The sequence below is a fragment of the Ranitomeya variabilis genome, chromosome 1 (genome assembly GCF_051348905.1).
Source record: "Ranitomeya variabilis isolate aRanVar5 chromosome 1, aRanVar5.hap1, whole genome shotgun sequence".
Lineage (NCBI taxonomy): Eukaryota > Metazoa > Chordata > Amphibia > Anura > Dendrobatidae > Ranitomeya > Ranitomeya variabilis.
Window position 1 is genome coordinate 1,139,336,120 of NC_135232.1, and position 27,406 is coordinate 1,139,363,525.

The following is a 27,406-nucleotide window of genomic DNA, read 5'->3' on the forward strand; positions in this document are numbered from 1 at the left end:
AGGTCATAGATCTCCAATGACTTTCGCACCCCAGTTGCAGACTGGGCAGAGTAGACGATGGAGTCGTTTTAGTGTCATGCATTGATCTTGCATTATTGCAGTCTGTTACACCTTTGTGGTGGCTTCGGCGCTTGTTGTGGCTAGTGCTGCTGATACTGCAAAAAATTTTTGAAATGTGGAGACTTGAAGTTGGGTCTCTATCTGGTTGGTTGCCTGTAGTAGAAGGTGTGTCAGAGGCTTATTATACTATTTAACTCTGTGTCAATTGATGCAACTTTAGTCATGTTTGACAATAATTTTTTGAAATGTAGAGAATCCAAGTTGGGTCTCCATCTGGTGGGTTGCCTATGTAAGTAGGTTTCCTCATCAGGAAGACAGACCTGCGCTTACTTTCACTCAACTAAATGTTATTTTTCTTACATTTTTCTCCCATTAGTAATGTATGAAACTGATGTTTGTGCCGTCTTGAGTGTGGCTGGAAAAAAAAATTCAGGTGTTGCATAATGTATCATGGCTCCTTGCTGAAAAGGCTTACACTGCTCCCTTAACAACCAGGTCCTCATTGAAACTTCAATTCAAACATGTAAGTGCTGGCCCAGACCTTGATACTTAATGCATGGCCCTTGGCTGAATGCTGCTGTGTCAGTTGCAAATTCCTACTGTGGGTCAATAAATGCCATTTTTCATGGTGTCTGCACCTAATTTTACCTGTTTCTCCCATTAAATTCAATGGCTTTCTGGTACATTCGTCAAATTGCTCAGCGAATGTCTAAATGTTTGGCAAATCGAACCAAACCTTAAAAGGTTTGCTCATCTTTAATGATGATGACTCGACTATTATCTGCATACTTTCTCAAGTTATGCTCAAGTAAGCACTACAGATGATTAGACAAATCTCTATTAGTGAACTGAAGTTTCGTGATTGGGAACATGCATTGGACCAGTGGCTAGATCTAACTTAATTTGCTACGGGTGTACTGTCATGCCCAGTCTCTAGTATACTGTTAGAGAGGGTATTCAGCAAAGCCAGTGGCTTTGTAAAACCCTAGCAGACTAGATACTGCTCTGCAAATGTGGGAAATCTTACATTTATGAAAATTAACCAGATATGTTTCAGCCAAATTTCATTCACCTACTGCTCACGCCAGTTATTATTTATACCATCTGCCTGCCTCCCTGTCTGACTTTGGCACAGTTCTGCTCCTTTCAATGTTGATGGCCCATGCTTACCTGGACATGGAAATGATGCTGTACTGCTACTGCGAAATTCTGTTGCTGGCCCTACACTGACAGACATTTCCTGCATGCCCTATCACATTTTCATATAATGTGTCTCCTAGAACTGCACATCCATGCCAGCCTCACATCTCCTGGTAGTCATCTAGGTTTATAAGTGCTTTGATTCTGCTGCTATGGCTGAGGTTACTGACCCTACTCTGCCAGACATTTCTTGGCAAGTAGGAGTATTTTTCATGACTTGTTGACAAGCTATTACATCTTTACTTTGAAAACAATGAATCTGTTCCTGCTCCCTGAACCCTGAATACATGGATAATTTTTAGACAACAAGGTAAAAGACTTTGTCAATTTAAACATTTCATCCACTTTTGAAAGTAAGTGTTGCTGGCGAGAACAATGCTTCCAAAATTTTTGCACAAAACTTTTGCTACGTTTTTACACCATAAAAACTACAAAATCTACTTGATGAATAGTCACCTTTATCTTGTTTTTTAATGACCTGCAAGCTTTTCTTTTCAAAATTTTGACAACAAACATTTGACTAAAATATTGTAATAAGTTCATTAGTTGTCTAAAAGATCAATTTAATGCATTTTATGTAATATTTTAAAGGTTTTCACTGTTACAGAATTCTGAACCACTGATTACTAGGGTTGAGCGACTTTTATTTTTATAGGATCGGGTCAGGTTTCACGAAACCCGACTTTCTCAAAAGTCGGGTCGAGTGAAATCGGCCGATCCTATAAAAAAGTCGGGGTCGGCCGAAACGCGAAACCCAATGCAGTGCAATGGGATACTATGGTTCCCAGGGTCTGAAGGAGAGGAAACTCTCCTTCAGGCCCTGGGATCCATATTTACGTGTAAAATAAAGAATTAAAATAAAAAAAATTGATATACTCACACTCTGGTAGTAACCGGCATCTTCCGTTCCTAAAAATGGCGCTTGAAAGACCTTTCGAATGCTTCACGGCTTGTGATTGGTCGCGGCGGCCCACGTGACCGCTGAGCGACCAATCACAAGCCGGTGACGTTATTCTCAGGTCCTGTTCTGGTTCTCAGGTACATGAGAATTAGGTCACGGCTTGTGATTGGTCGCTGAGCGGTCACGTGGGCCGCCGCGACCAATCACAAAGCCGTGACATCATCGGAAGGTCCTTCACGCGTTCATTCTTAAGAAGGAAGGCTGCCGGAAAGAAGCAGGGCACGTACGAGGGTGAGTATATACCTAATAGGAATATACTCACCCTCGGCTTCTTTCCGGCAGCCTTCCTTCTTAAGAATGAACGCGTGAAGGACCTTCCGATGATGTCACGGCTTTGTGATTGGTCGCGGCGGCCCACGTGACCGCTCAGCAACCAATCACAAGCCGTGACCTAATTCTCATGTACCTGAGAACCAGAACAGGACCTGAGAATAACGTCACCGGCTTGTGATTGGTCGCTCAGCGGTCACGTGGGCCGCCGCGACCAATCACAAGCCGTGAAGCCTTCGAAAGGTCTTTCAAGCGCCATTTTTAGGAACGGAAGATGCCGGTTACCAGCGGCAATGTCCAGGCTGCGTCGGAGAGGTGAGCATATCAATATTTTTTATTTTAATTCTTTATTTTACACTTAAATGTGGATTCTGATACCGATTTCCGATATCGCAAACATATCGGAACTCGGTATCGGAATCCCGATACCAGATTCAGAAGATCGCCGACCTCATGGCTGACCCCACACAGGGGTCGGGTCGGGTTTCATGAAACCCGACTTTGCCAAAAGTCGGCGACTTCTGAAAATGGTCGACCCGTTTCGCTGAACCCTACTGATTACACATAACAGAATTCTAGCAAAGACCTAAAATTGAAAATGTATAATTGGCCATTATTGGAATATAGAAACTACACAATGGAAATATCTGAGTACATTACATTGCTAGACATGATTTATGTGGTTAGATTTTCTCCTCCATATTTAGGCTTTTTTAACAAATTGTCCTTTGAATTTAAGTCTGGTCTCAGGATAATAATATAACATTTAGGGTAAAATATACAGGCCAAAATGCCAACACTTGAAGACAATATAGCAAATATCTCTACAAGAACTGAACTTTTTCCAGTTACACTTAAATATGCCGGAATAAAAGCCACCCAGACACTGCAGACAACCAACATGCTGAAAGTGATGTATTTAGCTTCATTAAAGCTATCGGGCAAATTTCTTGCCAGAAAAGCGACCAAGAAACTTACTACAGCAAGAATGCCAATGTAACCCAGAATTAAGGAAAATGCTACTATTGAGCCTTCATTACACTGAAGAATAATTTTGTTCTCATACAAGTCAAAGTTGTTTTCTGGAAATGGTGGTGCAGTAGATAACCAGATAATGCAAAGTACAACTTGGGTAAATGAACAAACAAACACTAAACAGTTGGTGATTTTTACTCCAATAAATTTTCGACAATTGCTCCCAGGTTTGGTGGCTTTGAAGGCCGTGTAAACCATAATTGTCTTAGCCAGAATAGACGACATGGCTACTGAGAAGATGATCCCAAATAAAGTCTGACGAAGCATACACGTGAGTCTTGTAGGACAACCAAGGAACAAAAATATGCAGAGGAAGCTTAACATAATAGAGACAAGTAGGAGGAAGCATAAGGTTTGGTTAGATGCTTTTACGACTGGTGTATCTCTAAATAAAGTGAAGATTCCCAAGATAAATGAAGTTTTGAGGAAAAGAAAAAAAACAATGACAGTAATTATAAGAGTTATTGTGTCGTCGATATATGATAAAAATTCTGTCTCCTTTGGTGCACATTGATTGCTGTCATTTGGCCACTGGTCTCTAGGACACCTGATGCATGATCGCTTGTCTAAAGAAGGATATAAAAAATATAAAATTAAAGAATATATAAAAGTGCAGTGAGTTTTTTTTTATAGATTTCAGTTTTGGCACTGTGCAAATCTAGAGATCCTTAGCTAATGTTATTTCTGATAACCAGAGGATGTGACAATGTAGATATTTGTAACTTCTGCTGGAAAATAAGCCTTTCAAATTAAATAAATGGATTAAATAGATGTAAGATGTGACTTGATATGCCATCAGGGTCTGTTGTTAGTAGACTACAAGTGCTAACTGATATAGTAAATAAATGAGTCTGACATTTACAGTTACATTTACAGTCCTCTATAATATAAGAAGTTGGGTAATGCGATCCCTAGTCTGACAACCAGTCTAGTACATTCATTCAACTGTAGAACGAATGACATGCAGTAGTGTATCTAGAGTCTGACAGGCTCTGGTGGGAAATTTAGTCATGAGCCCACTCCATTATGTTCATCAAATGTACATGCCCCTCTAGTGTTTTTGATCCTATATAAACATATGTGATCACTTATCCATTTACTATTCATAAGATTTAAAATATATGAATCTCATAGAAAACATAACAATAAGATCATTTTCTAAGTAGTACTTTTAAATAGTAGTCAGACTGCTAGGCTCATGGAGACGGACGCTTTCCGCAACCTGATGGTGGCATCTGTCCCAAGGTACTCGGTCCTCAGCCGCCATTATTTCTCCCAGTGTGTCATCCCGGCATTACACAAACAAGTGTTCCACAATATTAGCCGTGCCCTCAACAATGCTGTTACTGGAAAAGTCCACCTAAGCACGGACATTTGGACAAGTGCTTGTGGGCAGGGACGGTAGATATCACTGATGGCACACTGGGTTAACATAGTGGAAGCCGGGACCCAGTCAGATCTTGGGATGGAACACATCCTTCCCACGCCGAGGATTGTTGGCCCTACTTAAATCAGGGTTGCCCCCACAGTCCACAGCTCCTCCATCTCCTCCTCCTCTTCAGCCTCCAACTCCGAAATGACCATGTCAGTCACAAGCTGGAAGCCAAGCGGCAATAGGCTGTGCTGAAGCTAATATGCTTAGGTAACATACCGCACAATGGTGACGAGTTGTGGACAGCTCTGAAAGAGCAGGCACATTGTGGCTGACACTGCTGAACCTACAGCCAGGCATGGTCATGTGTGACAATGACTGGAACCTGGTGGTGGCTCTGAGGCAAGGTGAGCTCACACACGTACCATGCCTGGCTTAGGTGCTTAACCTCTTTGTTTAATGGTTTCTCAAAAGCTACCCAGAGCTGCCGGATCTGCTTGTGAAAGTATGCCGCCTGTGTGCCCATTTTATAAAGTCAGCTACAACTTCTGCCACCCTTGCCATGCTTCAACAGTGTTTGCAGCTTCTGGCTCACTGACTGGTGTGTGATGGCCCTATCCATTGAAACTCTACACTACAGATGTTGGAAAGGATTTGTAAGCAAAAGAAGGCAGTTGTCGACTACCAGAATCCACATGGTCATCGGTATTCAGTTTAGACTCCACACATAAGACCTCAAGAGTGGACATGGATGTCAGACATATGTACCATCCTACCAAACTTTGAGGAGTCCACCAAGATGGTGTGCGGTGATGACGCCATAATTAGCATCACCATCCCACTTCTCTGTATTCTGAAAAGCTCTCTGTTAACAGTGGAAAAAGAAGCATTGCAGGCAGAGCACGATGAGATGGAACAAGGAACCATACACATAATTACACGCAGCCCAGCCTCATGTCATCCCAATGTGGATTGGTTGACAATGAGGAAGAGGAGGAGGAGGAGGAAGAACAAGAACTACAATAATGTGCTATAGACGGTCCTACAAGCACTACTGCCATACTGTCTGTTCAGCGTGGATGACCTGAGGACAGGGAGGAGGAGGAGGAGAGCATGGTCAGTCATCCTATTTGTGAGGACACAAAAGTTTTGGCTGTTAGCAGTCAGGCACGCATGGCTGACTTAATGTTGTTCTGCCTTTCTCGTGACCCTCGTATTCTCCAAATTTTTGGTGACAGTCATTACTGGTTGGTGACATTTCCAGGCCCATGCTACAAGGAGAAATTTCAAGCTCTTCTTTCAGAGGCAGACAGCTGTACTAAAACAGTGCAGTACCAGAAGGCCATTGTTGCGGAATTGTTAAAAAAATTCCCACCTGAAAACGCTGGTGGCAGAGGACACAGTTTGTTGGACAGCCAAGGAGTACAGGAGAGAGAGAAACAACTCCAGTCCAGCAGAGGCATGGGAACACTGGCCAAATTCTGGGAGAGTTTTCTCAGACCTTCCCATCGCACTGGCCCTGATGCGTGGGGTCCTCTCACAAGGAGTGCAAAGTTTTAGATGATGCTGAGGGAGGACCGTACTGACCATACCAACATCCTCCGTGATTCCTCTGTGCCTATTAATTATTGGGTATCCAAGCTGGACACGTAGCATGAACTGGCTCTCTACGCCTTGAAGGTCCTGTCCTGCCCTGCTGCTAGCGTTCTGTCAGTGCGGGTTTTTAGTGCCGCTGGTAGAATTATAACTGATAAGTCCATCCGCCTGTCACCTGAAAATGCTGAGAAAAAAATAGTCAGGCTGACTCTTATAAAAATGAACAAGGGCTGGATTGGGCTAGACTTCTCTACACCACCGAATGATAACAGCGAAACATATCCTCAAATCCAATGTCATTTTTAGGAGGTCTATTCCCATGCACCTCTTCACACCCATACATGGGTATACGCTTCCTGATTTTGCCTTTTTGCTGTTATCCTCCTCCTTCTCCTCATCAGCCACTCCTACTGGATCACCATGGTACTGTGGTCCATAATGCAACAGCCAAATTATTGTGTTAAAAATAGTGTTGAGCGATACCGTCCGATACTTGAAAGTATCGGTATCGGATAGTATCGGCCGATACCTGAAAAGTATCTGATATCGCCGATACCGATACCCGATACCAATACAAGTCAATGGGACACCAAGTATCGGAAGGTATCCTGATGGTTCCTAGGGTCTGAAGGAGAGGAAACTCTCCTTCAGGCCCTGAGATCCATATTACTGTGTAAAATAAAGAATTAAAATAAAAAAATATTGATATACTCACATCTCCGGAGGCCCCTGGACATCACCGCTGGTAACCGGCAGCCTTCTTTGCTTAAAATGAGCGCGTTTAGGGCCTTCCATGACGTCACGGCTTCTGATTGGTTGCGTGCCGCTCATGTGACCGCCACGCGACCAATCACAAGCCGTGACGTAATTCTCAGGTCCTAAATTCTGAATTCTAGGAATTTAGGACCTGAGAATTACGTCACGGCTTGTGATTGGTCGCGTGGCGGTCACATGAGCGGCACGCGACCAATCAGAAGCCATGACGTCATGGAAGGTGCTGAACGCACTCATTTTAAGCAAAGCAGGCTGCCGGTTACCAGCGGTGATGTCCAGGGGCCTCCGGAGAGGTGAGTATATCAATATTTTTTATCTTAATTCTTTATTTTTTACATGGATATGGATCCCAGGGCCTGAAGGAGAGTTTCCTCTCCTTCAGACCCTGGGAACCATACACTGGGAGCTTCCGATTCCGATTCCCGATACCACAAAAGTATCGGATCTCGGTATCGGAATTCCGATACCGCAAGTATCGGCCGATACCCGATACTTGCGGTATCGGAATGCTCAACACTAGTTAAAAGGTGTTTTTGATGCTCGAAAAAAAAATGTTTACACATTATGTTGATGTGTACCCACCAGGGGGAAATGTTTGTCAGCCCACACACTTAGTTTATGTGCTTTACATGTATAGGAGACCCACTCCTTTAAACTGGGAATACATTTTTAGGAGGCCATCCTCCACTTTTCTCCCAACACCACCACTAGATCACCAGGGTGAATATGTTCCATGATGCAACAGCCAAGTTATTGTGCTAAAGGGTGTTTATGATGCCAGTAAAAAATGTTTACACACTATGTTCATGTGTACCCCCCCAGGGGCAAATGTTTGTCATCCCATGCACTTAGTGTATGGGCACTACAAATATTGGAGACCCTCTCCTTTAAATTGGAAAAATAATTTTTAGGAGGACATCCTCCACCTCTTTTCAGACACCACCACTAGCTCACCCGTGTGAATGTGTTCCATGATGCAACAGCCAAGTTATTTTTTTCAAGGCAGTTTATGATGTCTGTAAAGAAAATATATTTACACAGTATGTTGAATTTTAACCCCCGGGAGAAATGTTTGTCAGCCCACACACTTACTGCATGGGCATTACAATTATAGGAGACCAGGGGGATTGGAATGCTTGCAAATTTGGGGCAGGCCTTGCATTTACTTCATGGGCAAACTTTATGGGAGTACCTAATGACTAATAATGGGAACTTTTCATGTGGCCATTCAAGACATCGGTTCAAAGGTTTATTGGGGTGTGTGTAACGTTGGTCCTGGGCAGGACTTGCATTCAATACATAGGCAAACAGTATAGGAAGAACAAATGAATAATGGGAACTTTGGTTTCATGTGGACATCCAGGACGTGGGGTCAAACGTAGTGTTGAGCGATACCGTCCGATACTTGAAAGTATCGGTATCGGAAAGTATCGGCCGATACCGGCAAAGTATCGGATCTCGCCGATACCGATACCCGATACCAATACAAGTCAATGGGACTCAAGTATCGGAAGGTATCCCTTATGGTTCCCAGGGTCTGAAGGAGAGGAAACTCTCCTTCAGGCCCTGGGATCCATATGAATGTGTAAAATAAAGAATTAAAATAAAAAATATTGATATACTCACCTCTCCGACGCAGCCTGGACCTTACCGCTGTGAACCGGCAGCCTTCTTTGCTTAAAATCAGTACCTTCCATGACGTCACGGCTTCTGATTGGTCGCGTGCCGCTCATGTGACCGCCACGCGACCAATCAGAAGCCATGACGTCATCCCTCAGGTCCTAAATTCCCTTCTAGGAATTTAGGACCTGAGGGATGACGTCGCGGCTTGTGATTGGTCGCGTGGCGGTCACATGAGCGGCACGTGACCAATCACAAGCCGTGACGTCATGGAAGGCCCTAAACGCGATCATTTTAAGCAAAGAAGGCTGCCGGTTCACAGCGGTAAGGTCCAGGCTGCGTCGGAGACTTGAGTATATCAATATTTTTTATTTTAATTCTTTATTTTACACATTAATATGGTTCCGATACCGATTCCCGATACCACAAAAGTATCGGATCTCGGTATCGGAATTCCGATACCGCAAGTATCGGCCGATACCCGATACTTGCGGTATCGGAATGCTCAACACTAGTCAAACGCTTATGGGTGTGCGTGTAACTTTGAAGCAGGGCAGACCTTGCATTAAATGCATAAGCAAATAGTATGAGAGAAGTAAATGAATAATATAAACTTGGTTTTCCTGTGACCATCCAGTACATGGGTTCAAAGGCTTTTTGAGGTGCAGGTAACTTTGGGGCATGGCAGGACTTGCATTCTATTCATAATCAAACAGTATGGGAGTACCAAATAAATAATGTGAACTTGGCTTTCCTGTGGCCATCCAGTACGTGGGTTCAAAGGCTTATTGGGGTATGTGTAACTTTTTGGCAGGGCAGGCCATGCATTTAATGCATAAGCAAGCAGTATGGGAGTGCCAAATGAATAATGTGAACTTGGCTTTACTGTGGCCATCCAGTACGTGGGTTCAAATGCTTATTGGGGTATGTGTAACTTTGGGGCATGGCAGACCTTGCATTCAATGCATAAGCAAACAGTATGGCAGTACCAAATGAATAATCTGAACTTGGTTTTCTTGTGGCCATCCATTATGTGGGTTCAAAGGCTTATTGGGGTGTGTGTAACTTTGGGGCAGGGCAGACCTTGCATTCAATGCATAAGCAAACAGTATGGGAGTACCAAATGAATAATGTGAACTTGGCTTTCCTCTGGCCATCCAGTACATGTGTTCAAAGGCTTATTGGGGTGCATGTAACCTTGGTGCAGGGCAGGCTTTGCATTCAATGCATAAGCAAGCAGCATGATAGTACAAATTAATGCTGAGAACTTTGGTTGCATGTGTTCATCTATGACGTCTGTTCAATGGGTTGTTGGGGTCCGTCCAAATTTTAGGCAGCCCTGATACTCACTGCATATGCAATAACAGTATAAGGGACCCACTGTTTAATAGTGGGAACAACAAAGCATAGCCAGCTGATGGCTCTCTAAGAATAATGAGGGCCAACTGCTGGCCCTATAGAAATAGAATTTGTGACTTTCAGAGTCTCTCCTTCATAAATGATTCAGGATGTGTCTGATGATGTGTCACAGACCACATGGCCAAAAAAGGTTGTAAAATGTTAAAATCACATTTCCCAGTGAATAAATTTGTCTTGGTTGAATGGAATGCTAAAGTTGAAAAACGCATCAAAAACATTACGCGCAAACATAGCCCAAGTGGTGGAGGAACATTTTTTTGGGGGGTTGTTTATTTTGCCCTACATAAACATTATTACCCTGGAAAATATGTTCGTTAACATATTTCCCAGGAAAATCCATTTTGGCTTAGTTTTTGTATGTTTTATTGTGCGCCTGTAAAAGTGGTGTAAGACTCTGACAACATTGTTTACAGAAGTGACCTAAAAGTCAGAAATGCTTCCAGGGGTATTCTCCATGATGTTCCCATGCCATTTGAGCACTGTTCCTACCGATTTCAGACTTTTTAGACCCTAAAAAGACCCCCGGGGGGTTGCAGTGTGAGGGAGCGCCAGAACAGTAATCGTGGCTGAGCATATGAGATCATGCGTGCTCTGGTCTCCTTTCACATAAAATGACCGTCCTTTAGTCAGTGTACTTGTCTCTCTGTTCTCCACCACTTCAGGTTCTCCTCCGGGTTGCTGGAGATCTTCTCCATATATGCGCACAAACAGAGACACAGTTCAGTTGCAACTTAAAATGTTAAACTTTACTGGTTTCTCTTCGCAGCACATCCTTATTCGATATAACAATAGCATAGGGTTTCATACAATCCTCATTCTCCACTTTCCCTGCACCTCTTCCTACAGTCTTCAGAACATGCCCAGGTCATACCGTCTCCTGCGGTAATGCAGCGTCCTCCTTGTTCAGACTCACTATGCTCAGGCGTTCCCTTGTCCGTTTCACAATGGATCTGAGGGCATCTGCCCATGCAGTGAGCTGCCACATTATAGAGCCATCTGAGTCCCCATACTATTCTGACCTCATCTGTAGGCTCTGCTCCACCACTGCTGTCGCACTGCTGCTCAAGCTGTACTTCGGACCCACTGGGCCCTGGATGGCTGGTCTTTTAGCTTGTAATGTTATGGAGCTACTGACTAGCTCGGGCTCTACGACCCACCCAAGCTGTTTGGGATCCCTAGCTCCTCTGACTCTAACCAGGAAACTGTTCCTGCCTTACACCAGTTAACTCCTCCTATGATTAACTATTTAAAAGACTAAGTTGTAATGTACCCGTCTAGTTGCCCAAATGAGGTACTAAATTGTCCCTAGACAACAATAGAAAATTATACACAATAATACATAACATTCATATAGCAGCAAACAGATGGAAGACACTATATACATGGCAGAATAAAATTACATTTGCATAGTGCAGTAAGCAGGATGTACTTAAAGGGGTAGGGGTGTGTACCAGTCTTTGTGACCCCCTACAGCATCTAAAATGCTCGGCTTTCCCATACACTTACATTGGGCTCGTTGCACGGGTCAAGCACCCAAGCATTCCAATTTGCTTGACCCGAGCAACGAGCACCCGAGTATTTTAGTGCTCGCTCATCACTGATGTTTATTTGATATTTATTTATTTTTTATTTTGAATGGGGCGAAAACTTATATTTACATTTTTACATTCTTAAACCACTGAGGAAAAATGAAAGGTGTGCTATGATTGGTTGCTACGCACACTAACATATTTTTTGGAAGCTGGGTTAACAAAATCTTCTCTGTCCACAGCAGCATCCATTAAGTTCTAGCCAAGTCACAGTGTCCCCCATACAGCAACAATATCCCCCAATAGGCTGACAGTAATAAAGTCTCTTACTTTCTACCATAATTTAATAAAGAAAATTCCTCATTCTGGCCTCCATCCTGTAATAAAGCCCCTGTCCAGGCCTTTATTTTGTAATATTCTCCCCATCTCGTAATTATGTTTTCTATCCTGGCTCCAATCCTGTAATAACATTCCTCATCCTGTAATAATGTTCTTTGTTCTGTTATAATACCCACCATCCTGGCCCATATTCAGAAATAATGTTCCACATCCTAGACCTCAACCTGTAATAAAGTCCCCCATGCTATAATAATATCACACCTTCTGGCCTTAATCCTGTAATATTGTCCCAAGGCTTGACATAATGTCCCCTATAATTCCCTTCATTGCCTTTAGCTTGTAATAATGTCCCATATCTTGGTAACCATCTTGCAATAAGGTCCCTCCTCATGTAATATTGTCCGCCATACTAATAATCTCCTCCAACCTTTCCCCCATTCTGTAATAATGTACTCCATCCTGGCCCTTATCTTGTAATAATATCTCCCACTCTGGCCCTTATCCTGAAATAATGTAACCCATCTTTTAATAATGTGCACCATTCTGGACACCAACCTGTAATAATATTCACTGTCCTATAATAATGTCCTCTGTCCTGGCCCCTATCTGCCAATAATGTCCTCTATCCTGGCCCTAATTCTATAATAGTGTACCATCTCATGGCCCCCATGCTCTAACAATGTTCTCTATCCTTGCTCCCATCGTCTAACAATATTCTTTGCACTTGTCCCCATCCTTAATCCTGCAATAACATCTGCCATCCTAAACTAGCAACCCCTATTCTGTAATAATGTCATCATTAGTAAAAATGTTCCGAATCCTGGCCTCTGTTCTGTAATTACATGTCACATCTTGGCCTACATTCTTTAAGACAGTTTGCAATCGTGTCTTCTACCTTGTAATGCTGTGTCCCATGCTGGCCCCCATACTGTAATAAAGTCGCTCATTCTGTAATAATGTCTTCTGTCCTGGCTCCTAACCAGTAAAAATGTCTCTCCTCCAGTACTCTATCCTATAAAAATTAAATGTCTCTAATCCTGTACTCTATCCAGTAATAATGTCCCCCATCCTGTACTCTATCCTGTAATAATGTCCCCCAATCTTGACCAAATTCTAAAATAATGTCCTCTAAAAATATCCCCTATCCTGATCAATTTTTTTATATTTTCCATTGTCCTGCTACTCTTCTCTAACATTTAAAAAAAATATTAAGTTTACTAGTTGGGTGAACCTGTGGATGTTCGGGGATGAACATCTAAAAAAGTTTGGCTCGGGTACCAAAATGGTACGTGAACCCAAACCCAAACTTGGACCCCATTCGGATGAGTCAGTGTCTTTCTTTTAAATGAAGGATTTTTTCCTGACTCTTTTTTACAGTCTAACTATGGGGTTAGTAATGTGGAGGCATTTTACAGACGTCTCTCCATTACTATCCTGTGGGCTTGATGTCAGCAGCCATAAAACAGCTCAAATAAACCTCACAAATGTTACCCCACTTTCCACCACAACAGGGCAAGTTGGGAAGAGCCGGACAAAGTGCCAGAATTTTCTGGGGCAGCTGTGAGATGCTATTTTTAGGCTACGGGGGCCAATATCCATGGTCCCTTACCAACCTGAGAATACCAGGCCCCAGCTGACTGCTTTAGCTTGACTGGTTGTCAAAATTGAGGGGGACCCCACACCCTTTTTTTAAATTATTTATTTAAATCATTTTAAAAAATGGCATTGGGACAACTCTATTCTTGTTAATCAGCAATAATAAAGTTGACAGCTGAGAGTTTCAACCCGCAGATGTCAGTTTTTCCTGCTTTGGTTTTCAAAAATAGAAGAGACCCACATCATTTATTTTTAGATGTATTTATAGCACAGGTGCCAGCTGTTATCAGTGACAGCACCCATAGGCTGATGGTCTCATCAGCCGACGCCTGTGACCGACGGTAAACTTTTTACCGCCGGTCACAGCTGCTGGCTTACATTATCACCTGACAGCATGGGATCTGCAGCTCTTTGATCAGCAGTAGTAATCTTACCGCTGATCAGAGCCACCGATATTTCTCGTGCTGTTATGCAATGACAGTTGTTGGAAACACCAGATGTTCGGGTTGCCGAACAGTAACACGAACTTCATAGAGAAGTCTGTGTTTGGGATCTGTGACTGAACACTAGGTTATTAAAGTGGAGAATGCTTTATGTGCGGCTGTACATTTCAACTGAATGTTCATCTTAGGATGCATGTTCAGTGAAAAACTCCACTGGAGTTGGTGGGCCTCCAGGTCCCATTCTAATGGCAAACATCTCCCTGAATCTCCCTGATGACATCATTACCTACCAATTTTCTTCTGACAGCCGTCTACCAATTTCATGCCAACAGCACAACTACAAATGTAAAATAATCAGTTGTACACAAAAGGATGATTGTCAAATAAAAGTACTTATTCAGAGAGTATAAAAAAAGCTTATAAAATGAAAAAACTGTCTGTGTAAAATTTACTGATGTCTGTAAATGTAATATCAGCAAATTATTCTGGAATGAAAACTAATAAATACCTGTCTCATTAGATATATCCCCATCAGAACACTTCAGACATTCGAAGCAGCACTTATGGCTTCCGTTCATTAGGATCCTTCGATAACCTGGTGGACAGTCCTCAGTGCACTTAGAGACTGGAATCTAAAGCATAAATGATCACATTTTTAAATACAATACATGTGTTCTCAAACATGTGGAAGCTAAAAAACAATAAAATATTAAATATCTGAAACATTTTTTAATGCATTTTGCTATTATAAAAAACTCATTGATTACATTTGGCTGCTGCCAGAGCAGCTATTAGCAGTTCAGTGGGGGTTGTCAGGTGTCAGATCCCCCACTGATTACAGTGAGGCGCTGACCATGGACTAAAGACTATTGGACATTTCTGTAAAGTGGAGTCCACAGCTCTATGGGTTGCCGACTTTTTCCAGCACGGTGCACCAGTTGCATCAATATTATTGTTATTCTTATATTAGAGATCTGCTTGTTGTGTTACAGTATATTAGTGATTTGCTTGCTCATCAGTTTAGTCTCAGGAATCAATGTTTACATTCAGTGAGGGTAAGCAGAGGAAGACATGCAGGCTAGACCTTATGTACACATAAGGCCAAACCCATGATTAGTAATGAAGGAACCCTATCCATTGTTCTTCCAGCCAACAGTCCCATGGTGTGGATGGGGATGGTAGACCCAGGGGAGCCGTCACTACAGGGGGTGTCATATGTAGTTCCAGGTGATGGGCTTAAGGTACCGTTACTCTAAACGACTTACCAACGATCACAACCAGCGATACGACCTGGCCGTGATCGTTGGTAAGTCGTTGTGTGGTCGCTGGGGAGCTGTCACACAGACAGCTCTCTCCAGTGACCAACGATCAGGGGAACGACTTCGGCATCGTTGAAACTGTCTTCAACGATGCCGAAGTCCCCCTGCAGCACCCGGGTAACCAGGGTAAACATCGGGTTACTAAGTGCAGGGCCGCGCTTAGTAACCCAATATTTACCCTGGTTACCATTGTAAAAGTTAAAAAAAACAAAACACTACATACTCAGATTTCGATGTCTGTCACGTCCCCCGCCGTCAGCTTCCCGCACTGACTGTGTCAGCGCTGGCCGTAAAGCAGAGCACAGCGGTGACATCACCGCTGTGCTCTGCTTTACGGCCGGCGCTCACACAGTCAGTGGACGCCGGGGGACGTGACAGACATCGGAATGTGAGTATGTAGTGTTTTTTTTTTAAACTTTTACAATGGTAACCAGGGTAAATATCGGGTTACTAAGTGCGGCCCTGCAATTAGTAACCCGATGTTTACCCTGGTTACAAGTGAACACATCGCTGGATCGGCGTCACACACACCGATCCAGTGATGACAGCGGGTGAACAGCGACCAAATAAAGGTCCTGATCATTACCTATGACCAACGATCTCCCAGCAGGGGCATGATCGTTGGTCGCTATCACACTATAACTGTCATGTCGGACGCTGTTCATACTAGGGCGTTCGACAGACAGTGGTAATTCCGCTTTTGTCCACTATGCACTCAGTGGCATCGGCTAGATTTTGTTTAGCTGGTCTGGGGTTAATTTAGCTGGTGCTAGGATTGGAAGCTGGGTCACGCCCACTGCCATTAAATTGTTCTTCTGAACATTGGGCGTCGCCGATTATAGCTTCTGTCTTGTTCTTGGTTATCTCAGTCTGGAGTGGTGGTCTAGGAAAAAGAGTTTCGTATCTGGTGGTGTATATTTCCCTTTGTCATATTTTCCTCCTTCTTATATTTGTATTTGTTTTGCCCTGTGCATTTATTGTGTATTCCTGAGTGACTTTCGGCGTGGTGTATATTTTCCGTTATCCTTGTCTGTGCTAACTGTGGGTATTGGTTAGTGGTCTCTTCACTGGGTGGTGGGTGGAGGTTTCAGCCTAGGGTTGAAACAGGAGACAGGGTGAGGGTAGAGGCCCAGACATGCACACCATCAGGGTAAACTCTGGGAGAGGGTCAGTCAGGGTTTCCCAGAGTTGAGGGAAATCGCAGGGGCCTGGGTTATTAGCTTTTGCCTACCTAGGCTTCCCGTGACAATAACGAGATTGTTAGTGGGATCGTTGCTACGTTACAAAAAGTGTGACATTGCAACAATATCGTTAACGAAATCGTTATGTGTGAAGGTACCTTTATGGAATATGCTTCATTCTTTGAGCTAAAAGCAAAAGTTTTAGGGGGAGGAAGGAAAAGAAGCCAAGTTTAGTCAGTTGGGAGAGTGACTTCAAAGGGAGAGGATCGAGGATGACATTCTGAAGCAAATGGATGGATGGCCTATGGAGTTTTGGAGATCGGTTGCAAGCTGGGCTGGACTCACCTGTTACTGGTAAGGGATCTGTCATCTGGATTTCAGGAACTTTCTTAACTGGAACTGTTGCTGTTGGGACACATGGGCTTTGTTTGTGTTACCTGTAGTGTTGAGCGATACCTTCCGATATGCAAAGGTATCGGTATCGGATTGGATCGGCCGATACCGGCAAAATATTGGATCTCGCCGATACGGATACCCGATACCAATGCATATCAATGGGGTACAAAATATCGGAATGGTTCCCAGGGTCTGAAGGAGAGGAAACTCTCCTTCAGGCCCTGGGATCCATATTCATGTATAAAATAAAGAAAAAAATAAAAAATATTGATATACTCACCCCTCCGGCGGCCCCTGCTCTTAGCGGTGCCTCCGTTCTTAAGAATGCAGACTTAAGGACCTTCGATGACGTTGCGGCTTGTGATTGGTCGCGTGACCGCTCATGTGACCGCTCACGCAACCAATCACAAGCCACGACGTCATCGCAGGTCCTAAACTCACTGCATTCTTAGGAACAGAGGCTGCCGGTTACATCGCTAAGATCCAGGGTCCGCTGGAGGGGTGAGTATATCCATATTTTTTATTTTAATTCTTTATTTTTTGCATGAATATGGATCCCAGGGCCTGAAGGAGAGTCTCCTCTCCTCCAGACCCTGGGAACCATACACTGGGAACTTCTAATTCCGATTTCCGATATCACAAAAATATTGGAACTCGGTATCGGAATTCCGATACAGCAAATATCGGCCGATACCCGATACTTGCGGTATCGGAATGCACAACACTAGTTACCTGTCATCTGAGGGAGAGTGGATTGTGACTACACTTTGTAGTATTTTGGACATATACCAGGAATTATTGTAAAACCATGAACATAAAGAAATATAACAACATACGTTAAAGTTTAACTATTACTATTTAAAAGTCTTCGTATCTGACATGTGCTGCACAGTGCTGCTAATCGGTGGTGGTCCAGACTCTAAATAGAAAGTTTATGTATAGGTATATAGTTCTATGACAGTAAATTATGGACCCACAGATTTAACATTGAATTGGACCCTTGTACCTCTCTGTACGTGTAGCTGATGGAAGAACTGGGACTTAAGAGTATTTTGACAGATTGGTGAGAGTCTCAGGACCCAAATCCCCACCACGCACTGCACAGTACATGTAATACAGTCATGGCCAAAAGTGTTGGATCCCTTGAAACTGTTCTGGAAAAGGAAGTATTTCTCCCAGAAAATTATTGCAGTTACCCACGTTTTGTTATACAGATGTTTATTGCTTTTGTGTTTATTGGAACAATTAAAAAAAAAAACTGAGAAAAAAATGCAAATTGGACAGAATTTCACACAGAACTCCAAAAATGGGCCGGACATATTGTTGGCAATGTCACCTTAATATTCGGTTGCACCCTTGGGAATAAAGAACTGCAATTAATGGCTTCCTATAACCATCCACGAGCTTCTTACATCTCTCAACTGGAATTTTGTACCACTCTTCTTACAAACTGCTCCAGGTCTCATATGTGAAGGCGACGTCTCCCAACAACAATTTTAAGATCTCTCCATGGGTGATCATCAATGGAATTTCGATTTGGACTCATTCCTCCCTTTTTATAACTCTCCAGGGCTTTGTTTACATTCCATGATTGAATTTTTTTCATATTTTCAGAGATCAGACTTTTACAAAAGCAATGATATCAAATATGTGTACTTTTTTAATTGCTTTTATTTCTTAATTTTTAACGGGGTAAATGGGCGTGTTTTAAACTTTTTATTTTCTTAATTTGTTCCTATTTTTTAAAACATTTATTTGTTACTGTTCAACGTATTTGATATTGCCCTTAGGAACCCTGAATCTGCAATTGTCTAATTACTTGTGCTATATACAGCAATGCCATAGTATTGCTGTATATAGTAAACATCATGGTCTCCTATGAACACAGTCTTTCATAGTGGATGATTGGTTAGAACAGCTCACCCCCCTGATGACGTGCTGTAAACACCGCTATAGCAGATTGAAAGCGGCATTTCACAGAATTACAACCATGGGTGGAGCTCTGCTCCACCAGTGGCTGTTATAGGCAGATGATGGCTGAATAAGTCAGCCACCATCTGCCGGGAAAGGATACGAGCTTGACATGTGAGACAGGGAGATGGCACATGATGCACGTAATACGTTACATGTCATTTAAGGATTACATTTGGTGAAGACTATCTTCAGTATTATTGTTTGTGTATTTATTAAGTTAGCTTCTAAAATCTGACTTTTGCACATCTGAAATCAGCCTTTTAGAAAAATATACAAATTTGAAGATTCTTAGCTTTTTGACATTTCAGAAAAGAATCATCTAGACAACATATAGCATATAACTTATTAAATGTTCAGCCAAATATATTAATGTGATCACACATGAACAGTGATTATAATGCCGACCTTCTCATTTTTCCATAATATTTCATCAGTCTGCATGAAGAGCTGATCTTCTTCTTGCACAGATAGATTAAATCTTCCAACATATTTTAAAATGAACTGAGATTGAAACAATATTTTAAAATTATTAATGTGATAGTACGAGGTCATTTCTCCCTTGTCATTAAAGTAAATTTCTTTTCCCTTCAAATCTTGGAAATTAAGTTTTCTTAAAAAATACTGAAATAAATGAAACACAACTAAGAATAGGGAAAATAAACTTAGCATATAAAAGAACATATTGGATATATTTTGAGATTTGAAACAGAAGAGGCTGAAAACAGTGAGATGAACTGGGTGTACTGTTTTAATGTTACCTCCTATGCCACATCCTCCTCCTTCCTCTGGCTTTTTGTATTCCACGGCATAGTGGGTAGCAATTGCAACCCATTGTGCAAATATTATGAGCCTAGATTTTTAAGTCAATTGTTCAATGCTTGAGTGTTTATGCAGTAAGTGTCCATGTCACTACTGTCATATTTTCAGTAGGAATTAGTGGAGTAACTCTTCGCTGTCATAAAGATAAATTCCAGGAAAATGCCAATATGATTTGTGGTATTTCCTGATGAAGGGGACATAGGAACCCCGAAACGCGTTGAATAAACCACTTTGAATCCTTGGCATTTTCCCGGAATTTATCCTTATGGCAGCGCAGAGTTACTCCACCAATTGCTACTGAACATATGACTGTATCAGGTCGTGGATCGACCTGTGGATCTGCAGCAGCCGCCATTCCTACATGCTTGTATCTCATCTTCACCAGGTGAGCAATTTTCTTGGTGTATCTACTTTGGTAACGTAGATAAGTCCCTATTGGGCCTTTTTATCTCCCTTTTTTCTTTGCAATAGCATGTCACTACTGTGGCATTGCTTCATAGCTTCATAATTTCTGGAGTTCCCTATTTTTTTTTTTTTTTTTTAAAAAAAGCTTTGCTATATTGCTGGGAATTTTGCTACACTATTGGCCTTTTCTGCCTTAGGCTCGAGTCACATGCAGTTCTGCCTCATCACTGATTATTCTACTATACCTTTATTTTATGACCTCTTGGTTGACAAATTATTTAAAAAAATTATGTATTTCAACCATGTTATAAAAACTTAAATAAAAAATGTTTAAAAAGTCACTTCCTCCACAAAATATCAAATCTTCATGTAATTATTACTACTTTGTCATGATAATGTGAATATGCCATGTTGGAGTATCTACCTAACTTTACAAGACACATGCTGCGGGACATTCGACCCACCTTCTCTTCTCTTCCAGCAGCACAGAGAAATTCAAGCCACTCATTGACCCTACCTCAGGAATGTCTTTGTTTGGTGACTCCAAAATGTAAATAGTAGAAAGAAGAGTGCATGTCATTACTCACAGACAAGTGTGTAATGTGTGTACTCCAATACCGCACCCTCCTGTATACCTGCACTTCTGATGTCCTGACGGATGTATGTCATATATTCTCTCCAATAAAGTCCACGAACTTCACTGCTACCTTGGGGTGAGTGCCGCATATTCTTTTCTTCTTTGAACTTGCATGTCATTACTCAACCTACTCAGTCATGTCACGGCCTAATGGTATAAGACCATGAGAGCTCAGTTTTTACTAGCCTTTAACCAGGAAGCTAGCTGAGAGATGCTCTGTAATGCATTTTGATGTCGCCCCTCCCCCGAGCCACTTGGTTTGCCATGATCTGACATGGTGAGAGAAATGTAATAGTCCTTTTCAATTTTAATCCCATTTTATTTGTAATTGCATTGTACATATATTTTGTTTTCTTTATAACATCTTTTTATACCTTGTAAACACTGTCTACCTTTTTTTGGAGTAAAATATATAATTTACTAGCTTGTCTCCCCTGCTCTATAAATTAACTTTTGCATCCTCTGAAGTGAATTACGCTACTGATTTGGGTTGGCTACAGACCCGCTAATCCTTTGAAAATCAGAGCTGGTGGCAGCATACTTTGTTCTGTGCGTTTGGGAGGCTTTGTAGCGATGGCTGCATTGATAATTATTGTTCCCGCCTGAGTGGGAGTAGTTAAATCACCCTCGCTGCAGTGATCCCAATAGCCAGTGCATAGCAGGCATCCTTTCTGGTGACTAATTACCCTAGGTGCAGTACCCTGATTGAACTGAGGGTAAGGAGATGCCAGAGAGCTGAAAGTTCCTAACCGGAACTGGGAAGTGGGATATACTGTAGATAAATCCCCTTCGGAAGGAACCAGGGGCAACCAAAACAACCCTGGTTCGTGACAAATTGGCGTTAGTGGTGTTGATGATAAAGGTATCTTCCCCATGAATCTTGACATATTGGTGGAATCCCTGACATAGCCGGTGGGATTCGTGACATACTTCATCATGAAAAGCCAACAGATATACCCATATGTAGTCACATGACCAGGACTAGACTACACTAAATCATTATGCACCATGGATTTATGTGTCAAAAAGATGTAATTTTTCCCCCCATAGCCTCATGAATGGTTTGTGTTTCGGGGGTCTTTGTATCACTGAAGTCAATTTCAAACCACTGTGACAAATACATTGCCAGGTGTCCAATTAAAGGAAAACTACTTAAGAAGGTTCCACATTATTAAGCAGTTCACAATTTTAAAGTAATATGGGAGATAAAAAGGATGTATCTGCTGTCAAAAAATGTCAAATAGTGCAATGCCTAGAGCAAAGTATGAAAATATGTATTTTGTTAAAACTTCTGTGTGATGATCATACTGTGAAGAGATTTGTGGCTTATACACAGCACAGATGGGTTTGTGCAGATAAAGGCATAATAATGAAGGTTTCCACCAGACAAATTCATCGGATTAAGAGAGTAGCTTCTAAATACAATTACAAAGCAGCAAATAGGTATTTGAAGCTGCGGGTGCCTCTGGAATACCTCAATGTGTAGGATCCTCCAGTTGTTTGCAGTTGTGTAATAAAACTAAAAGCCACCCTGTTCACAAACAGATATGGTTGCATGGCCTCTGACATACATGTAGACTAACTGTAAAGCTGTATTGTCTACTGATGATGCCGTGTAACATTGGATGATCCAGATGGATGGAGTAGTGTATGGTTAGTGGATGGCTGCCATGTCCTAACAAACCTGCAACTTCAGCCAATAGGAAACACAAAAACGCAAAACCAAAAAAATGCTCCGGGGGTTAAGGGGTTAAATGCTATATATGCCTTTATTGTCTTCTCTTGTTATCTTTGTTTTAAATTATTGGAGGTGGAGAATGAGGAAGATGAGGAGGTTACGTTGCGTTTTCCCACACAGACACAAAATGAACCAACCACGGCAAGCACTGCATCCTCAGCCCAAACTATGCCTGTGACCAGCTTCGATTGTGAGTGTGCAGTTCGCAAGGGCAGCAAGGGTTTTCTAGCCTGTGCGTTTTTGGAGATGGCAAAAGATGAACAAACACAAGATATCTGTCAAATTTGCACAAAAAAAACCCTCAGTAGTGGCAAAAATCGCAATAATTTAACAACTAGGGTACATGCATGCCTTATTGTGGAAATCTTACTGCGCTAAAATGCGGACTAGTGGGCCTCGCCAACCACCGTCCATTCCATCAACCCCTTCTGCTGCTACTTTCTCCTCCATCACCATTCCAAGTGTTCACTCACAGGTCTCCAGCCACAGAAACTACAATTGTTTACCCACAACAGTTGGGGTGAGAGAAATGGTCAGCTGTTACGGAAGTAAACATGACTGCTCCTTTTGTGTCACCTAGCACAACACATCTTTCTCAATCCACCATAACATGTCTGCCTGTACCTCACTCACAGTCCAGCAGTTTGTCCTGTTTTCTGTAGTCCTCCCTCAGCACAGCAGCCAGCTCTCGGTTCTGCAGTTGTGGTCACATAAAATATAAAGTAATGTTTCCTACTACACATGGCAAAGCTAAGAGCTTAAGGACTTGAACTCCACCATCTGCCCTCTATTGTCCACGGAAATGCAGCCTTTCCACCTCGTGGATACAGATGATTTAAAAAACTTGATGGCCATCGCAATCTCCCATTACCAGTTGCCCAGGCGCCATAACTTCTCTGAGAAAGCTGTTCCCGCACTACACTAGCATGTCGCCGACAACATCACCTGTTCACTGAAAAAATCTATGTCTGCCAGGATGCATTTAACCACTGACAATTGGATGAGCAAATATGGACATATCGCTGACTGGGCACTGGGTCACTCTGGTGTCTGTGGGGGCAGATGGTAATGGGCTGCTCCACAAGTCCTTGAATCCCCAAAGCTTGAGGGACAAACCTCCATGTCCAACAGTTCTTCCACTGCTTCTGCCTCCTCCACCTCCTCTAGAGCCTCCACCTGTGCCCTCAACTTCTTCCTTAATCAGACACACATTACAGCAGTGCAGAAAGAATCTCCCCCATCTCTGTTCTGCACAGCAATGGCTCATTGCAATCAGGCAGTGTATAAATTAATATGCCTTGGAGATCACAGTCACACAGTTCAAGAGATGTGGTCAGGTTTTTGAGCATTGGCTTTCTCCACTAAACCTGTACCCAGTGAAGGCTGTGTGCAATAATGGTATAAACCTGGTGGCGGCCCTATGCTGAGGCAACCTCACACATGTGCCTTGTATGGCTCACATCCTCAACCTGGTGGTACAGCAATTTCTTGTTCACTATCCTGACCTGGATGTGTTGCTGCAGAAAACCCAATCGCTGTATGCTCTCTTCCACTTATGGCACCATGCAGGTCATCAACTTGCATTGCTACAGAGGTCTTTTGGTCTACAGGTTGTTTGATGAGCAGTGCTCCGACATGGTGGAATTCCACTCTGCACGTGCCACAACACCTGTGGCAGCAGTGACAAGCCCTGGTGCAGCATGTCATTTTAAATAGCCTGGGCCAACACAGTCTGGACATGGTGCAAATCACGCTTGTGAGTGGGCACATGTGAAAGACCTCTGCACCCTTCTGCACAGTATTGAAATGGCTACTAAGATATTTAGCTCTGACAATGCCATAATCAGCATCACTGTTCCAGTGAAGGCTGTGTGCAATAATGGTATAAACCTGGTGGCGGCCCTATGCTGAGGCAACCTCACACATGTGCCTTGTATGGCTCACATCCTCAACCTGGTGGTACAGCAATTTCTTGTTCACTATCCTGACCTGGATGTGTTGCTGCAGAAAACCCAATCGCTGTATGCTCTCTTCCACTTATGGCACCATGCAGGTCATCAACTTGCATTGCTACAGAGGTCTTTTGGTCTACAGGTTGTTTGATGAGCAGTGCTCCGACATGGTGGAATTCCACTCTGCACGTGCCACAACACCTGTGGCAGCAGTGACAAGCCCTGGTGCAGCATGTCATTTTAAATAGCCTGGGCCAACACAGTCTGGACATGGTGCAAATCACGCTTGTGAGTGGGCACATGTGAAAGACCTCTGCACCCTTCTGCACAGTATTGAAATGGCTACTAAGATATTTAGCTCTGACAATGCCATAATCAGCATCACTGTTCCAGTCATCTACATGCTGGAGCACTATTTGAAAAGTCTCCGTGAGGAAGAGTTGGAAGCAGAGGAGGATAGGGAAGGAATAACAATATCTCAAATTTGCGGACTGCCGTCGTACAGTCGGGTGCCATGGGAGGGTTGCTTAAAGCAATCAAGGGGGCTAATGCTACCAGACAAACTGTTAGTGAAGATGCAGGAGCCGAGGAACAAATTGAGGAGGATGAGGTACTGTATCAGTCAAGAGATGAAGAGGATGATTATATGCTCTCTGTTGTCCGTGGTTGGAGGGAGGTGATGGAGGAAGCAACCTTGAGTGTTACCCTGCCACCAACACACCATGGACTTGGAACTCATGGAAGCGCCCGGCACATAAGCACCTTCTTGTTGCACTATCTTCAACACGATGCCCATATTCTTAGAGTTAGAAAACGTGCTGACTACATGGTGCAAGAGTAAATTTATCCAGATGCTTCCACACTGGAAAGGGATGCCCACATGCTTGAGTATCAAACTATGCGTGTAGGCAATTTATGAGTGGTTTTCCCCAAGATAACAGTGAAGCTCAAAGTGTGCATTGTATACGTCCAACCCCTGAAACATCAAGGCATCATCACCAAAAGATTAGCAGCAGCAGTGTAAGTGGCATAAGGAATTTCTGTGAGTCGTTTAACACATTCTTTAGACCAGCTCGTGCACCAGCAGAACAGAGTACAAGTCTGGCACATTGTGAATAACTAGAGAGGATGGGGCAGGACTATCTGGAGCTTAAAATTAAAGCCATCGGGGGATTGGACCCTTTTACATTTTGATCTTTGAAAATGGATGAGTTGCCTGAGCTCGCCTGTCACTCCTTGGTCTTCAGCGCCTCTGGTGGTGTCCTGACAGATAAGCGCATTCGACTTATCCCTCAAAGATCACCTTACTTTGATTAAAATGAACAAGTCATGGATCTCCGATAACTTGTGCATCCAAGTCGCAAATTGGGCAGACTAGGCGATGATGTTGTTTTTAGTGTCTTGTATCGATCTTGCGTTATTGCACACTGTACCACCTTTGTGTTGTTTTTTGTGCCTGCTGTTGCTACTGCTGCTAATGTTACAAACAATTTTTTGAAATGTGGAGACTCCAAGTTGGGTCTCCATCTGGTGGGTTGCCTGTGGTGGAAGTTGTGTCAGAGGCCTATTATAAGTTTTCTACTCTGTGTAAATTGATGCCACTTTAGTGCTGTGTGACAATTATTTTTTTAAATGTGGAGACTTCAAGTTGGGCTTCCATCTGGTGGGTTTCCCTTGTAAGTAGGTCTCCCAGACAAGCAGGCCTGAACTTACTTTCAGTCAACTACCTGTTTTACTTTCTCTACATTTTTCTATCAATAGTAGTCTATCAAAACTGATGTTTTTTTTCCATTTGAGTGTGGCTGGAACAAAAAAAATGGAAGTGTTGCATGAGGTGTGAGGTCTCCCAGCTAATAAGGCTTACACTGCTCCCTTAACCACAAGGTCCTTATTAAAACTTAAATTCCAAGCTGTAAATGCTGAGCCACACCCTGGTAGCCCATACATGGCCCATGGCTGACTGCTGCTGTGCCATTATAACAGGTTCTACTGTGGGTCAATTGACCAGTTAACTGCCTGTGTTACTGTTCTTACATTTTTCTACCAATAGTACTGTATGAAACTAATGTTTGTGCCATCTGAGTGTGGCTGGAATAAAAAAAAATGGAGGTATTGCATGAGGTGTAAGGACACCCAGCTAAGAAGGCTTACACTGCTACCCTTGCCAACAGGTCCTCATTAAAAGTTAAATTCTAAGCTGTAATTGCTGGGCTAGAGCCTGATACCTCATGCATGGCCCATGGCTGACTGCTGCTGTGCCATTTGCAAATTTCTACTGTGGGTCAATTGATGACACTTTTCCTGGTGTCTACTCCTAAAGCCTGGGTCACACTTGCAAGTGTGATGTGAGAAACTCGCATCAAAACCGGCACTGTTGCATTTCTATGCAGCCGCATACTTCGGTCCCGAGTGCTGGCAGCAGTGCCAGGTAGTGATGCGAGAGACTCACATCACACTCGCAAATGTGACCCTGACCTAATTTTAACTATTTGAGAAGCTTTTTATTACCCCTTAAGGTGTTGTCTATGCTTTTGGTTTTGCCTCCCATTGAATCTAAAGGTGTTCGGGCATGTTGGTTAAACTGTTTGGCAAACGGAGGACCATACCAAACCAAATCGAACCTTGAAAGGTTTGCTCTTCTCTTATTATGACCTAGTCAAAGCAGGAGACTTCAAAGATGCAGCATGATTGCACAGAAGGAAACAGATATAAACCATGTGTATATTCATTTTTTATTCATTTTTTAAACCCTTCTTAGCACATTTAAAGAG

At 42.8% G+C, this 27,406-nt stretch overlaps 1 protein-coding gene across 1 annotated transcript in view; it reads right to left on the reverse strand.

Annotated features, from left to right (window-relative positions):
- Positions 1-3,166: 3,166 nt before the first annotated feature.
- The window catches only part of LOC143800616 (vomeronasal type-2 receptor 26-like), a 52,426-nt gene continuing 28,186 nt past the window's right edge, over positions 3,167-27,406 (reverse strand). Inside the window, exons 4-5 of the mRNA XM_077281199.1 lie at positions 14,723-14,846; positions 3,167-4,092 (exon numbers count right to left, since the gene is read on the reverse strand). Coding sequence (XP_077137314.1) covers positions 3,167-4,092; positions 14,723-14,846 — 1,050 coding nt within the window. The remainder of the gene's footprint in view (positions 4,093-14,722; positions 14,847-27,406) is intronic.